We start from the raw sequence: 15470 nt of genomic DNA, 5'->3' as shown, positions 1-15470 counted from the left end.
ATATTTTGTCCTTCTATGTGTTTGATGAGAGATAAAAATTCTACCCGTCATGTTCAATCTAAATTCTATCCTGTAGAAAGAAAACATCTAATATACTTTGACAAATTATTTGATTAAAATTTCCCCCTCCCCACCTCCCTCAATATTCCCTATATTTCTAATGCAATGTTTTAACAAAGAAACTTACTTTGAAATGTGTTTTCTTGAGTTTTTTTTTGACTTTTTGCAGGAAAAATTGAATGTGGAAATGTTGCGTTTTTTGTCTTTACAATTAACAATTTCGAACATTTATATATTTTTTTCTAATATCATAGAAATTAATTTCCATTTCATTTCATTTCAATAAATATTTATTTAATATACTTTAAGATTTAACAACTTTCTTTATACATATTTATCTATAGAATCTGCACGGAGCACCCTAACTTCCTTGTAATGCGTTCAAATATATTCAATTATTAAAGTTTGACCTAAATAGTAAATATAACATGTCAGTCAGTCAGTTAGTCAGGCAATTCAAGCAATTTCAGCATAGTTCGTGGAAAATATGCCGGCAGTGTTTCTCTAGCTAGTTATTTAAACACTTTACTCAGGTCTAATATGACATTTCTTTGTTCTTTTCTGTTAAAGGGAAAGTAGACATAATTTCAAGTTACCCTTCATGCCTTATTCCCTTAAAAACATTTAGGAGGATATCCTTGTTTCATTTATCTAAATTAGAACTGGGGGGAAATATTCCCACAACCTGTAGTTTCGGAGGTTTTAAATATTTCCATCTTAAAACCTCTCTTTGCATCATATATCCACAATTCAAGTTGGTTGAGCAATATATATAATTTTTGTTAAAGGATTACGATGTTAATCATGTATGTAACTTTTTAACATGAACTGGAAGATTCCACCTGATGGGGCTTTACGGCTTCCAACTGGAAACTCCCCACTTTGCATAAGGGGTGCAGTTATGGGTTTCCTTAATTCCGCTTAAGTCGGAAAGACTTTAACACAATGGAAAACAGGGAGCAATCCCTCATACCATTCCTCCTCCAAACATCCTTATCTCACTCCTATCTTCTCCAAAACTTGATGTTACAAGAACTATTTAGAGAGGCCTCTCAGAGCGTAGAAACAAGAAACATGAAGCAAAAAGGAAAAAGAAAATTGTACAAGAAAAATTGGAAGGAAGCTCTACACTATGAACTTCGTGAGAGTTTATGATTGTCAGTATATAATGGTAACATTAACATTGACTTAAAAAAATTTGTGAGAGTTTATGATTGTCAGTATATAATATAATGTTAACATTAACATTCACTTAAAAAAGTTCATGAAAGTTTACGATTGTCAGTATATAATGTTAACATTAACATTAAAATTAATATTAACATTGACTTAAAAAAATTTGTAAAAGTTTATGATTGTCAGTATACAATGCTAAAATTAACATTAAAATTAACATTATCATTGGCGAAAAAAAATTTGTAAAAGTTTATGATTGGCAGTATACAATGCTAACGTTAACAGAGCTTCTGTCTCTATCCAGGGTTTCCAGAGTATAATATTATCATATTATCAATGAACATTAACATTTGTATGTTAATATTAACATTAATTAAATTCATAAATAACATCAGTGGTATCACATAGAGCCTCTAATGTGCAAGGATATCCCAACATTTTTTTTTTTTTCAAAATTAGCCGATATATGATTGAAAGATGAGAAAATAAAGAACAAGAAATATTTTCATCTGATATCATATAAATATTTAAAGAATATTGTAAAAAAAATTTTAAATTTAAAATAAAAATGTAAAAAAATATGAAACTCTTTAAAATTTACTGAAATGTTAAATGTTTATTTAAAATTTAGTCGAGAGTCCCTTTACCAATTTAATTCCCCTAATATGACATTTCTTTGTTGTACTTTTTCTCACCATTTTTTCACTTTTCTTCCTTGTTTTTATTTGTCATCTTAAATTTCAACTTCTTTTCACTTTTATAATCAATTTTTTCTAATTATTTATTTTTTCATCCTGTTATTTTGTTCCCTTTCAAATAATAAGTTTTTTCCTCCTTTTCCTTTTTCCTGTCATTTTCTTTCTTTGAACTTCGTTACAAAATCCTCACATCACGTTCAAGGAGAAAATCATGTTCGGAAAATTTTCATTTTTCCGAATATTTTCGTCAGTTTAAGTGTATCGTTGAGAATCGAATATGCAACTCTTTCAACTTCGTCGATAGTCCCTTTAATTCCCTTGTCATTTTTCATAGCCCAAAAAAATATTATACTATAAAATAAAATAGATAGTTTTTCCTTTTTTCGCCACTTCTTATCCAGAGCTCTCTGATTTATTAGAAAGTTTTCTTTTCTTTTCAAAGATTAGATTCATCAGAATGTTCTAATCATAGACTAATAACAATACAGATAGAACACTAAATGTTGTCTTTACAAGATTTAGAAGTTTTTCGTTCACAATAACCGCGAGGCAGAAGCCCAAAAGAGTTCCGCGCAGGCAGGGTTTAATTACAAGACAGTCAGAGAGCATGCGCTGCATGCGTAGAACTTCTTTGGGCTTCTGCCTCAGAGTTATTGTGAACGAAAAAACCCTAAATTTTGAAAAGACGACATACAGTGTTCTATCTGTGTTGTTATTAAAATATGGTTCCAACAATAGTTTTCAGATATATTGCTTTTTGTGAATCGATCAACTATTTGGGGCCCTCTCCTATGATCGTATTTCCCCCTACTCACCGAACAANGGGGGGGGGGGGTAAACTTTAAGCTAGCACATAGATTCAGCCTGCTCATAAATAGTCTTGTCAGTTTTTAGACAGGGTGGACTTTAAAGTTTCGCAATGCCTTGGGCTTAGATTTCACTGCTCTAACTCACTTATGCTTTTCTGTAGCCCTTTACATGTACATTTCAGCACTATGGAGCACTTGTTGTTAGCGTTGGTTTTTAAGAAGCAATTGGCAAAATTCTCATAGATTTTTGCTTGAGAGTGTGGGACCTTTAAATCACAGTCCAAGGTACACAATATTTAAAAGAAAAGAAAAAAGTGGCATATGGCATCAGAGAGAGAGGGGGGGGGGGTAACCCTACTGCCCCCCTCCCTCCCTCATCGGTTGTGTTTAGATATATGAGAAGATATAGAATTGTATTGGTTCTGAAACCAGAATAGTTTTTGCTGAGGTCCCAAACCTCTAGGGTAATCTATCCTGACAGGCCGGGGGGGAGGGGGGAGGGGGGATGCTTTTCCATTAATTTAATATATATTCTTTATTTATCACTTTATGCTTACAGTAAAGGTGAAACTATTTCATCGAAAATTTGACATCCTTCTTGAATAATAAAATATCAAACAGTAAGAAATTAGAAGTATAAAAGAAAAATTGAAAAATCAAAACTCATTCAGTAATAAACGATTTAAAATAACAGAGGTCTTAAGGGAAGGTCCATATTTCAAATTTTTCAATTAAAAGTTGCATCTTGAACATCTGAAAACCGTCCATTTGTCCATTTTTTACATTTCAAAAATAGTTTGATTTAACAGTAGGGGAACTCTAACACTTTCTCGCCCTTGAAACCGAGCATCGGAGTAATGCTCGGTTTCTGCCTTATAGAAACCGTTCATTATAGGGGAAATGGTTTGTTTTTGCCTTAAACCATTACTTTTTACCATTACTTACAGTCAAGCTCTTTCTCATAATTTATTTTTTCTAATTAAAAATTGTTCACAAAATTAAAAAGTCATTTTTTTCTTAAATCTAAAAAGACACTATTTCAAAGTGACTTTTAGAATCTTCGCCAACCAAAACCATCTCTTCACTTAGACACACTATTTCTCTGCTCAAAGTACTGTACATGAGTTCAGTACACACCAACAGCTTAATTGAGAGGGTGAACCATCTTATTTCTCCCTGAAGGAAAAAACGATGCTATTTTATGCTTAGTTACCTTTTGGTTTATAATCTCGTTAACTGTGTTTACTGCCATTTTGAACCTTCACAAAATTTTAGGTGAAATACATTTATAAAATATTCTTTTATATTTCCATTGAACCCAAATTTTGTGAGTTAAAAAGGAACCGAGTTTTTGTCTCCAGCTCTAATTCATATATCTTTGCAACCCAATGTCGTAGACCTTATGAAATCTGTTAGGAAAAATAATCTAATATTGAATTACCGAAGGTTTACGCCATCAGGTTGCGAAGATATAGGAAATATAATTTTTGACCTCATCCTTTTTTTAGACATGCATAGTGTTCAAATAAACAACATAAACCCTAGGTCATGCTAATTTTTATGACGCACTGTGATCGAAATTGGGTTAAACAACCCTTAGTTTTTGTAGCTGAGCATTATTCCCTCTTGTATAATATTTTGCATTTACTTCCTCTTTGTTAGCCGAGTATTGAGCTAGAGGAATAAAGTATTTATTTAGAAAAGAACATTGGAGTCTTTTTATTAATTTCGTTATAGGACTTCATTCAGGTTAATATACACTCACGAAAATATTTAATAACTTGGCAAATTGATTCAAATACACGCCAAACTTAAAGGGACCGTTCACTCATTTAGGTAATTTCAGGGTAAACTAAACAGCCTATTCGCTGCTAATTGGCATTAGTCATTTTTTTTTGAATTTTAACCGAATTATTTGTTTTTCTAATACTTATGGCGTGTGTGTAAGATCAAAACTAGAGGTAGGCGAGGTCACAAAGTCGCCCTAGTAACCTCGGATTAAAGTTGACCTCCAATTTTTTCTAGTTCGCAGTGATGATGATATTGAATTATGAAAGACTAGAACTGAATTTAATAAACAATATTTTTAGCCCTCCCAGTTTACATATATATATATATATAAATATATACAAAAATACGAAGAGCTTTATTATATAGATAGACAAAACATTTAAAAGTTATAGTGAAACAAAGAGTATATATTTTGCAACCTGATGACGTAAACCTTTGATATTTTAAACTGAAACTATTTGATCGAACTGAATTCATATTTTGAAAAATTAAAGTCTCCAACATCAAATTAAGATAAAGAGAAATATAACTTTGCAATAAAAAGAGAAATATGGTAAGAAAGAAAAGGAAAAAGAAGAATATAAAAAAGAGAAACAGAAATAAAGAAGAAGAGGAAATACTGGGAAATTATAAAAAAAGAAAAAATTATGAATGAAAATTAGAAATAATGCTGAAATAGGTACAGATATCTTGATTGAAAGATAATTCTTTATGAAAAATACAAACTAATTAACATATCCCTCTATATATTACTGAAAAATGAGGATACAAAGGTGGTAGGATTGAAAGATTAGAGAAAGATAGAAAAAAAAGATGGAAAGATACAAAAATTCTATAGGGAGATATATATATAATAGAAAGATAGAAAGATAGAGAAGGCAATAACATAAAACAGTACATTGAACATCAAGGCCGGTGCTCTCTCTTAGTTCAGTTTTTTACAAATATTATTCAATTCAGTTCAAAACTTTTAACATTTATTTTATGAAAAACAACCTCCCTGTAAAATTTGAGGATGTCACCCTGTGAGAAAAACATTGGGGCGCAACAACGTTTCAACTTCCAAAAATGGTTTCAACTGTTTTTTCAACAGCTTCAACAGTCATAATTAGATTATTTTAATGATCGAAATGGAAAGGGGCAACTGCACATCCCTCACCTGGCGATTTCAGGGTTATTTCGTTTCTGTTACAGGTTTATAGGTTACTCTTGTAAATGTAGAATGCCTCTATTTAAATGAAGAGTTACTAGAAATTACAGTTGATGATATTTATTGTGAAAGATTGATTTCCGGGTTGGAGAGAGGTTTAGTGTTTATTAATGGATCATTTGATTTTACTTTTTCCAAATAGATTCTAGTTCAATAGATGGCAACGTAGAATTTGTACACTCTTAGTACAGCTGTATTCTGACGTCACAAGTGTTATCTCAGCTTTTGTGTCCGACAAAATTATTAATAAAAGTGATTATTTAAGGATGAAGTGCTTATCTCACAGTAAAACAAGTGCAGTTTTATATGTTATTTATTTTCTGTTTTTACATTTTTTAATGTAAAAATTTAGTTTTTCTTGTTATATTTGACACTTGTGACGTTGTGTATCATTGATCCATTTCTCTGTTGCCACCTATGGTACTTAAGGATCTATTTGACTTTTTCAGCTTTTTAAACTTATATGAAACTTTGGCATATTTATACATAAACATATATATTATTTAAACAATCGGATTCAAATTAAAACATTTAATGTATTTCAGGATTTGCTAATGCAATATATTATAAATATATATATTTATATATAGAGAGAGATGTGAATCTTAATACCTTTAAACATGAAGATTTAGACATTATATATAAGTTATAATAGTTACAAATTACAGGTTCACCGGCCACGTGGATTATAATGGTTCTGTCAATATTCCAGAAACTTTCGATCACAATTTCTCCAATTAAACATAATTTCTCAGCCTTCTGTCTTAAATACTTTTTTTCCGGCATATACGTTTTGAATAAATACACAAACAAATCCGTAAGTTTAAAGATTGTTGAAATTTAAACCAAAACGCGTATGATTTTAAATAGAAGAAACCGAATGCCTCTAACTCTGGTTATAAAAGGTATAACGGAGCGACCTATGATATAATAACGACCCGGTGTCCAAAGACTACAGGGTGTCCCACAAAACATGACAGTTCGTAAATAGTTTAGAATGCCTTTCTACATAATTTATTTTGGAGTCATATTATAGTAAAATTAACTTCAAAGTAAAATGTGTTAGTGCAAACGAAATAAACTGCAAACAGCCTTTAATATCTAACACATTGTATGGAAGAAGACATTCTAAAGTATTTATCAATTGTCATGTTCGTGGGACACCCTGTATAAGGAAAGAAAACACGACAAACGTGCAATATGACATAATTCCAAATAGTAAGAATGGGTTAAGATAATTTCCAGGCCGAGCGCTGCATCCCAAATTCTGGGCCAAATCCAAAGTCGGAGAATAAAAAAACTACATTCCAATAGCACAATTTCTTAATGAAAAGAGAGAATGATGACGACAAGCCTTCCTGATTACTGAGGAAAAAAGGAGACCTGCATATTTTATATTGAATTTTATATTACTTGGTTTTTATTACTTTTTACTGTTTACAAGTTTGACCTGATTTAGTTTTTACTATCTGACATTTTGATTGAAAACATAAAAACACAAGGATTTGTTCACAATAAATAAAATAAGCAGCTTTTGCCCGTGTCCCAAAAAAATAAAGTTTTTCGTTGTCTGCCCATTCCAGTCGTTCATGGTAAATATTTAAATTCGTTCGTTTTCTAGAATGATTGTTTATTTTCCATCTTTTTCATTCGGTTTCTAACTAAACGGTCGTTGATTAAATCATTTGTTCACTGAGATGGTTTGTTCAGTAAAATCGTTAGTTCAGGAAAAACCGATTTATTTTTCATTTGGTTCGAAAAAAACGTTCTTTCGTTAGACTAACAGTGCAAAACTCCGATTAATTTCAAGTACCGGGCTGAATTACCAGCTTAACATTGTAAATTCTAAATGCAGACTGGGTGCAGTCTCAAGAAGGATTTATCAAGATTATTGGAATTAAATTTGATGAAGAATTGGCACCATACCAATAGCATTCGTAGAAATGACACCTTTTTAATAATAAGGAAATACGCGTTTTTAAATGCAATAAATAAATTGGATGAATGTTTTACAGACTATACCAGAATATGAATAACACTCGACAATTTAGGGCTAATAATGGAGTAATAAGGTTTTTAAACTTATTTTAATAAAAATAACACAACTATACAGTGATATAAACATACATACATACATACAAACATACTACAAAAAGGCAGCTAGCAATATAAAGAAATAAAATATTAAATTTTATATTAATTTTAAGTTTTTTTGTGATTGGTTGAAAAATCTCAACTAAATGAAAATAATTTTGTGCATTTATGTAGGTTTAGGTTGCTATGTGCTTTGGAAAAGCTTTTTATTGTGAAAATGATTTACTGAAACAGAAAAAGTTCATAGAGTTTCTTCTTTATGAGTTTTTATATGATTTGACAAATGACCTGATAATGAAAAAGATTTATTACATATCAAGCAAATGTGTGGTTTCTCCCCAGTATGGATTTTCATATGATTATCCAAATTGCTAGAAAACCGAAATTCTTTCAAACAGATGGCACACTTGTGGGGTTTTACTCCAGTATGAATCTTCTCATGGGATTTTACACCACCCCCTGTGGAAAAAGATTTCTCGCAAAAAGAGCAGGTGTAGAGTTTTTCGCCAGAATGGGATTTCATATGAGTGTTTAACCCACTGGATTGCCCGAAAGATTTCTCACATATTATACACTTAAAAGGCTTCTCTCCTGTATGAGTTCTCATGTGACTAGACAAACGGCTAGACTCAAAGAAATATTTATCACATATGGAACAGGTAAATGGTTTCTCCCCTCTGTGAATCATCATGTGCTGTGCCAATTTTATTTTCACTGAAAATGCTGTTCTACAAATATCACACGAAAAAGGTTTTTCTCCTGTATGTGTTCTAATGTGATTTTTTAATGAAATAGGGGATGATAATGATTTCTCGCAAATATGACAGGTATTTTTTTCTTCAATTTTTTTAGGCTTTGGTTCATTATGAATCTTTTTGTGTATATTTAAACTTTTTAATGTTTTTGCTACAAATACACATTGATCACATGAGTATTGAATTCCTTCATGGACAGTTTCTCTGTGTAACTTTAGTTTAGGAGTTGTAGTTGCTGAAAAGTCACACTGGTCACATGGATGTTCAGCATGACTATTCTCAATATGTTTCTTTAAATCTGTTCTTAATGTTGCTTCAAAGTCACACAGATCACATTTGCATTTAACTCCATGCCAGGTTTCTCTGTGCGTCTTCAGTCTACCTATTGAAGTTGCTGCATATTCACACTTGTCACATTGATATTTATCCACTGAATGTTTCTTCATATGTTTCTTAAAATCCTTTCTTAATGTAGCTCTAAATTTACACTGGTCACATCGATACATGATGATTTCATGCATATTTACTTTATGTCTCTTAAAATCAGAAAGATCCATTGCAACATGATTGCATTTAGCACAAGCAAGTGAAGTTGTCTCCATAATGTTCTCAGCTCTTTCTTCTAATCAAAAACTGAAAAAAAATAAGTTAAAATTATCGATTTATTTTTGGGAGGGGGGGGGAGGGGGTTTAAATCTTTAAGTGAGCGGAATTTCAAGTGACCCCCCCCCCCCAATGTACAAAGATGGAAAAGTACGATTCACAAAGGTACTCTTAAAAGCTAGGTAATTTCCTAGTAATGGATTTTTAAACTGAAGGTTCGAATGGTACAAAGTATATCAGGTGTAATTATTTATGAAAAAAAGTCTGCATCGAGTTCCTGAATATGTTACAACATATTTAAAGACAATATATATTCTTGATGGGTTTAGTCCTATTCGAGTAAGATTTGAGGACCCCCCGCCCCCCATTTCTATCAATTTTGTAAATACTAATTTAATCAAAATTAAATTAAGTATTCAGTATATTTCAGTATATTTAAAAAAAATTCAGGGCCGAGTGCTGCGGCTAGGGCAGACATAGCAAGAGTTTTGTATAATGTATAATTCTAAAAAATCTTTTTATTTTTAATTCTAGGTAAATTAATAGCCATGAAATATGAATAGGGGGCCGAGTCTTCTTAAGTAACAAAAAGCTATATTAAAGTAAAAACTAATTAAGCTAGATGCCTGAAGCTGAACACGTTGGATGGTATTAATGATTCAGAAATAAAAAATAAAATTTAGAAACAAGATATACAATATACATAATTCATTCATAAAAATCAAACCTTGCAACCAACGTTCATATTAATGTGTGCCAAGAGTGCCAACTCACTCAGCAACTGAATTTAGACTAGTTGAATTAAATTGAATCTGATTGAAATGTTAAAGCTGCTGCTGCGAAGTGAACAAGTGTGAAGTGACGTGTAAGGTATTGACACTCGACAGCTTCTTCTTGGGTCAAGTTCAACATGTTACACCGTCTGCAACAGCTGCAACAAACCCCGGGACCCCCTACTGAATTCTTATGGCTGACTGAATTCTTATGAATGACTGACCTACTAACTTTCCGACCTACTGCAATATCGGACCTACACCAGCTCTTTCTTTTTGTATTATTTGAGGGTTAGGTTGGGAATTAAGACAATTCATGTGCCGCTTTGCGGCTAGGACAGGCTTGGGGACCGAGCGCCTCAGCTATAAAACAGGCTTTGGGCCAGGCGCTGCGGCCACAAGTCTATGAAGCAGTTGTAAAACCACGTGCCAGTAGGTCGGATGTGAAGTATAGCGGATTTGGCGTTGGTCAGAAGTAGAGTATAGCTGATTTGTGTAGGTCCTAAACAACACCATTCAACAAGTTGTTTCTATTCAAGGCCGTTCTAATAAAGGATTTACACCAGTGTAAACTGTCATTTACACTGGTGTTTACCTAGGATCGGATTTAATAGTCATGAATTACACTGGTTCAAACAACAACAACGTACAGTTTACACTGGGTAGATTTACACCAGTGTCAAGAAATGAAAACACTGGGTCCACCCTGTGTTTTCTGACTTACCCAGGGTAAACAGAGACCAGAAAACCATGCAGAGAACTTAATAGTTCAGACAATTAAAAGCATTTAATAATTCTATTATTAAATTTTATTAATATTTTTGGAATATTTTATGGATGATTTCTCATAAGACCAATAACCATTTTAATGATTTTAACTTCTAATAATATATCAATGCCAAAAAGAATTTCAAAAATACTAAATTAAATAAATCGCCTTTTTATGTTGGCATTCAATTTTAAAGTTGGAAATCTTAAATTTTTTGCATTTTGTGGTTACACCGGGGGACACAAATACACCAGTGTAAATATACCCTTAGGGTTTACACCAGTGTATTGCATTTCTTTATTAGAACGGCCTTCACTTCGCAGCTCAGAAATATTTCGCGGCAACTTCGCGTATTTGCTGGCAATCTCTCCAATAAAACATCGCCGGTCGAATTGCTGATTATTTTTCTATTAGAATTGGAAAACATGTCTACTGTTTAACCCCTGAAAATAGCTAATAATCAGTGAAATTAAAAAAGTTGAAAATATTTTTCGATATGAAAATGTCAAGTACTGATGTAGAAGAAAAAATATCAAACAAGGTATGGTGGGAATGGTGGCCGCATAGACATAGCTCGCAATAGGGTAAAGTGAAAATATCGGTCATTTCCTAGAGAAGGATTTTTGGACCCCCCGCCCCTCGTCCCCCTCGTATCAATTTTGTTCATGCATCTCATTTTTAATACATGGATAATGTTGCTTATACAGGGACGGACTCAAAATATCTCCTCCCAGAAAAAAATCGTATCTTCGAAGAAAAGATTAATTATTACAGAATTAATTGGATCATTTGTCCCCTCCCCCCACCCATTAAAACACGCGAAACATTTGTAACATTTTATGTTCTAGTATAACAATTTACATAATATCAATTATTTGCATCATTTTCAATAAACATTTGGAATCTAGTTCTTATAAAAAATTAAGGGAGTGGGGGGGGGGGGGCGTTGAGTGGGTCAACCTTAGAATTTTGACAATTTTTTCAAAATTTCATTCATTTTTCTGCCCTCTCGCGCCCTCAAATAAGTGCCTGTTAAGCCATGCTTATTTGAACATTATTTTTGGTCGGAACATTGTTTTAATTATTTACTGTTTTTTTCTTCAATTTTGCTGCTACCTATTCAATTCCTAATTATTATGTTGATTTAAACATTTACTAAAATAACTTATAAATCAGAATGTACATGTTGAAAGATATATTTATATATATACAGTACTTTTTCTGTTCGTTGTGCAGTTTGAACAATAAATAGATTTGAAAAACATAATTTGACCATCTCGGTCCACGTGACCTTGCCCCCCCCCCCCCCCTTTCCCGCTCGAATATAGCTTTACACACAAATCATTGACCGGGCGGTACCAGGACTAAAAGATAGAGTCACTTGTGACCGGAGAAAAGACCGAAAATTACTCCTTTTAATTATAGATTTCTCGACCCCCCCCCCTTCTTCCCCTTTCGTTTTTCGTTTCGTCCCCCACACTCCTGAGACAGAAAAAATCTCAAAAAAAGAAGTTTTATTTAACCAAAGTATAACATCTACATACTAATGCAATTGTCTTGTGTTATCATGCGGGACAATTGTTTTGTCGTTTTTTTAACCTCCAGGAAAAGTTTATATCACAACAAAAACATTATTTTCTCAAAAGATAATACGGGTCAGTCCCAGTAAACGATTTTTGGATCCCCTCCATCTCCTATCAATTTTGTACAGACCACTAATTTAGAGCAAAGTTATAATTATTTTGTATTATTTTAGGGTTAGGTTAGGTTAAGACAATTTCTTGGCCGAGCGCTGCGGCTTGGACAGACTATAAGGGGGCCGAGTGCTGTGGTTAGGACATGTGAGAAGGTCGGCCGCTGCGGCCACCTGACAAAGTATATCCATGTGTTACAAATGAGATCTATGTACAAAATCGAAAGGAAGGAGGGGGGGGGGGGGGTCAAAAAATTTTATACTAGGAAATCACCAGAATGTACAAGACGAGTTAAAATATAAGTTTATTAACTTTAAAATGTTACTTATTTGCATCGGAACAAATAAGAATATTTTAGTGCCCCCAAAATCATGAAATTGTGAGTAACATTTTTTCTCATAAATGAATTAAAGAAGCTTTTAAAATCTAAATATGTAATTTAACATTTCTGTACAGTGAACATTATCAATAATCAATTTCCGATCTATTAACAATTATAAGATGTCTGTAACACCAAAAATTAGGAAGTTATGAAAGTTTGGTTTGGTTGAAAATTGACTTAAAGGGAATATGTAAATGTTTAAAATGGAACCATGATGAGAGCTATCTTGAACCGATTATAGGGCGTTTGGATGGACACTAATACGTAAGATCCGGATCCGTAAGATTTTGGCTTTCTGGATCCGGATCCAAGGGGGAAAAAACTACCAAAAACTGAAACAAATAAAACTGTTTTAACTCTCAAACCCCAAATCTTAACTGTTGAAAAAAGAGAGATTATTAAATTCTCTCTGAATGGTTCATAAAGTTCTAGGATAAAAATAAGCAAAAAAAAGATGAATGAAAGTAATTTGACAATTCTGTTTTGTTAATAAAATTCAGTAAATCTTAAAGAAATGTTGATGACTTGATGGACGCTGTATATTTAGCAGGATTTTGCTGTTGAGGGGGAAGAAGGACATGATGCAGGGAAGGGAGAGGAGGAAGTTGTTGCTGGGGGAAAGGTTGAAGATGACCTAGATGGTGGAGGGCAGGTTGACGAGGTAGAGGATGAAGGAGAGGAAGAGAGTCGAGTCTTTATCCAGAATATAACTGCGACCGTACTCTCGGCACACAGGGAACATTCTTAACTTATTTTAAAGATTAAAAATTAGCAACTCTGTCTAAAATAACCAGTGTCCGAATTTAATGAATTTGAGTCGCGTGTTAAATCCACCAAAAACCGGTTTAAATTAATACAAGTTTAAGTGAAACCAACAATATTTGAGCCGCGGCTTAAATTTAAGCCGTAGCTCAAATTCTTTAAATTCGGCCTCAGTTTAATTATCTTAAGTTTGTCTGTGGTATACATTTTATATGATTGGATTGGATTGTACATTTCAAATAAAAAACCTGAAATATTTCGTGGATTTTCCTGTGTTGGCGGATTTCTAAAACTTTATCCATCAAACATTTTTGAACCTTAAACAAATTTTATCCCGATCAGTTTAGCCGTTTTCACATTTATTTTATTCAAACAAATAAACAGATACACAAGCCAAATATTAGTAGGATGGTTGTTAAATTGTATAAGAATTTTAAAGAAATGTTTGGTCCAGGTTTGGAATATATATTTCCTTTGTCCATGAGGAAAATTCAGAAATAGGAGTTCTCTTTCCCGGCAAATCATTCGTCAACGGAACTTTACTTTTAGGTAAAACAAGTTTAGAAGACATATCTTTCAACCTTCTTCCGTCCCTTCTAGCTGGGGCTACAAATATCCACGGATATCTGTTTAAATTTTGTTAAAATCACAAGGATTTTTCTTTTAGGATATCCTTAAGAAAAACTGGATCCATTGAAATTAGATATAACAAAAATTGATGCTATAAATGTTCTTCTCTTTAAAGGGTTCTTCACCATTTAATTCTGAATTGCCATTTTTTATATGGATTTTAAGATTTGGAATTTTTTTTATAGTTTTTAAATAATTTTTAATTACGAAATAAGTTTCCTACAGGGGATGCTGTGCGAACAGATCAAGAACTGTCTCTTCTCTTCCCTGTCGGACTCAAAGTATATGCAGATATGGTCTCACAGGTTCTAAATATTTTTAACCAACATTTGAAGCAAAAAACCATATTCACAACTTTAGGAGAGATAAAAAATCGCAGACATTTTCTTGATCTTCCTTGCTGTAGAAATTTATCGGCGATTCTTAGTTTTAAAGGGCGCCGTCGTCATCAAAATAAATGGTAACTTAAAGGGACTGAAAAAAATCCTCCATTTTCCCGATTCACAATGGTTAAAAAAAATAACATAAACTTTTTAACTTTATCATCGACATTCCACTCTATAAATAAAGGGTCATTTAAAATTTTGTTGACACACTCCTTTAGATCTCTTAAATACTTAACAGTTCCTTTGTCAGGTTCCCCGGCTGGTTCCTGAGTCTGGTTCCTCCCCTAGTTTCAGGGATGATAAAGGAGAAGAGAAGAAATGTTGCTGGGTTATAAACTGTCTCTGGGTTGGGGATCTAGACTGTAAACCAGGTATGGGGTTCGTTATAATCTCAGAGAGGGAGGAGGGCTTTAATTTGCAAGTTTTTCCAGCTCTCATATTGATTATGCTAAAACAAAAAAAAATCCCTTTTTAAAACTCAAATTTGGCGATTGAAAAAAATCTGTAAATCCAAGCGGAGGGGATGTAAGATTTTTGAAAAAGACATGCACCCCTTAGAAAGAAATTCAGTGAAGCTAGTTTTTAATGCTTATTAATTCTTGTTAGATAAAAACAGTTTGAATGATGGAACTTTATTCAGAGCTGAAGATTCATCTTTCAAGTAAGAAATGTTAGGTTATCAATATAATTATAATAATTAATATAATTCAGGAATCTGCATATTCAGGGTTACCCACTAAGAATGAGACTTCAAAGACGACTCTACGGAATATATTGAAAAATAGTTTTTTACATAACCATTTGGTAAAACTATAAACCAAATTTAACATTTAAATCGTCAGGAAGGAAGAGTTTTAGGTAGTCTTTTTAGTCTCATC

The 15470-nt window shown here is 32.7% G+C and overlaps 2 protein-coding genes across 3 annotated transcripts; one reads left to right on the top strand and one right to left on the bottom strand.

The window, feature by feature from the left end:
* Nucleotides 1-7890: 7890 nt before the first annotated feature.
* On the bottom strand, nucleotides 7891-10143 carry LOC111710750 (gastrula zinc finger protein XlCGF52.1). Its single transcript, XM_023484870.1, has 2 exons — nucleotides 9924-10143; nucleotides 7891-9226 (listed from the first exon to the last, which is right to left on the bottom strand). Exon 2 carries the CDS (start codon nucleotides 9193-9195, stop codon nucleotides 8080-8082), a length of 1116 nt encoding a protein of 371 aa, XP_023340638.1. The 5' UTR covers nucleotides 9196-9226; nucleotides 9924-10143; the 3' UTR covers nucleotides 7891-8079.
* Nucleotides 10144-11077: 934 nt separating this feature from the next.
* Nucleotides 11078-15307, top strand: LOC111710748 (uncharacterized). 2 transcript variants are annotated; one of them, XM_023484868.1, is made up of 6 exons: nucleotides 11078-11279; nucleotides 13365-13549; nucleotides 14031-14125; nucleotides 14432-14511; nucleotides 14843-14963; nucleotides 15199-15307. In XM_023484868.1, exons 1-6 carry the CDS (start codon nucleotides 11235-11237, stop codon nucleotides 15255-15257), a joined length of 585 nt encoding a protein of 194 aa, XP_023340636.1. In that variant the 5' UTR covers nucleotides 11078-11234; the 3' UTR covers nucleotides 15258-15307. The 2 variants fall into 2 exon arrangements, with proteins under 2 accessions (XP_023340636.1, XP_023340635.1); XM_023484867.1 differs by having other exon boundaries at nucleotides 11080-11279; nucleotides 13362-13549.
* The last annotated feature ends 163 nt before the right edge of the window (nucleotides 15308-15470 follow it).

This window comes from Eurytemora carolleeae, unplaced genomic scaffold (assembly GCF_000591075.1).
Source record: "Eurytemora carolleeae unplaced genomic scaffold, Eaff_2.0 scaffold1076, whole genome shotgun sequence".
Classification (NCBI taxonomy): Eukaryota; Metazoa; Arthropoda; class Copepoda; order Calanoida; family Temoridae; genus Eurytemora; species Eurytemora carolleeae.
This window is presented reverse-complemented; position numbering and strand designations above follow the sequence as displayed.

Coding starts and splice junctions, on each gene's coding strand:
- LOC111710748 (XM_023484867.1), top strand. CDS start 11,235: ATGAAAATGTCAAGTACTGATGTAGAAGAAAAAATATCAAACAAG. Junction 13,550..14,030: donor ACCGTACTCTCGGCACACAG/GGAACATTCTTA, acceptor TGTTTGGTCCAG/GTTTGGAATATATATTTCCT. Junction 14,512..14,842: donor ATGCAGATATGGTCTCACAG/GTTCTAAATATT, acceptor TTCCTTTGTCAG/GTTCCCCGGCTGGTTCCTGA.
- LOC111710750 (XM_023484870.1), bottom strand. CDS start 9,195: ATGGAGACAACTTCACTTGCTTGTGCTAAATGCAATCATGTTGCAATG.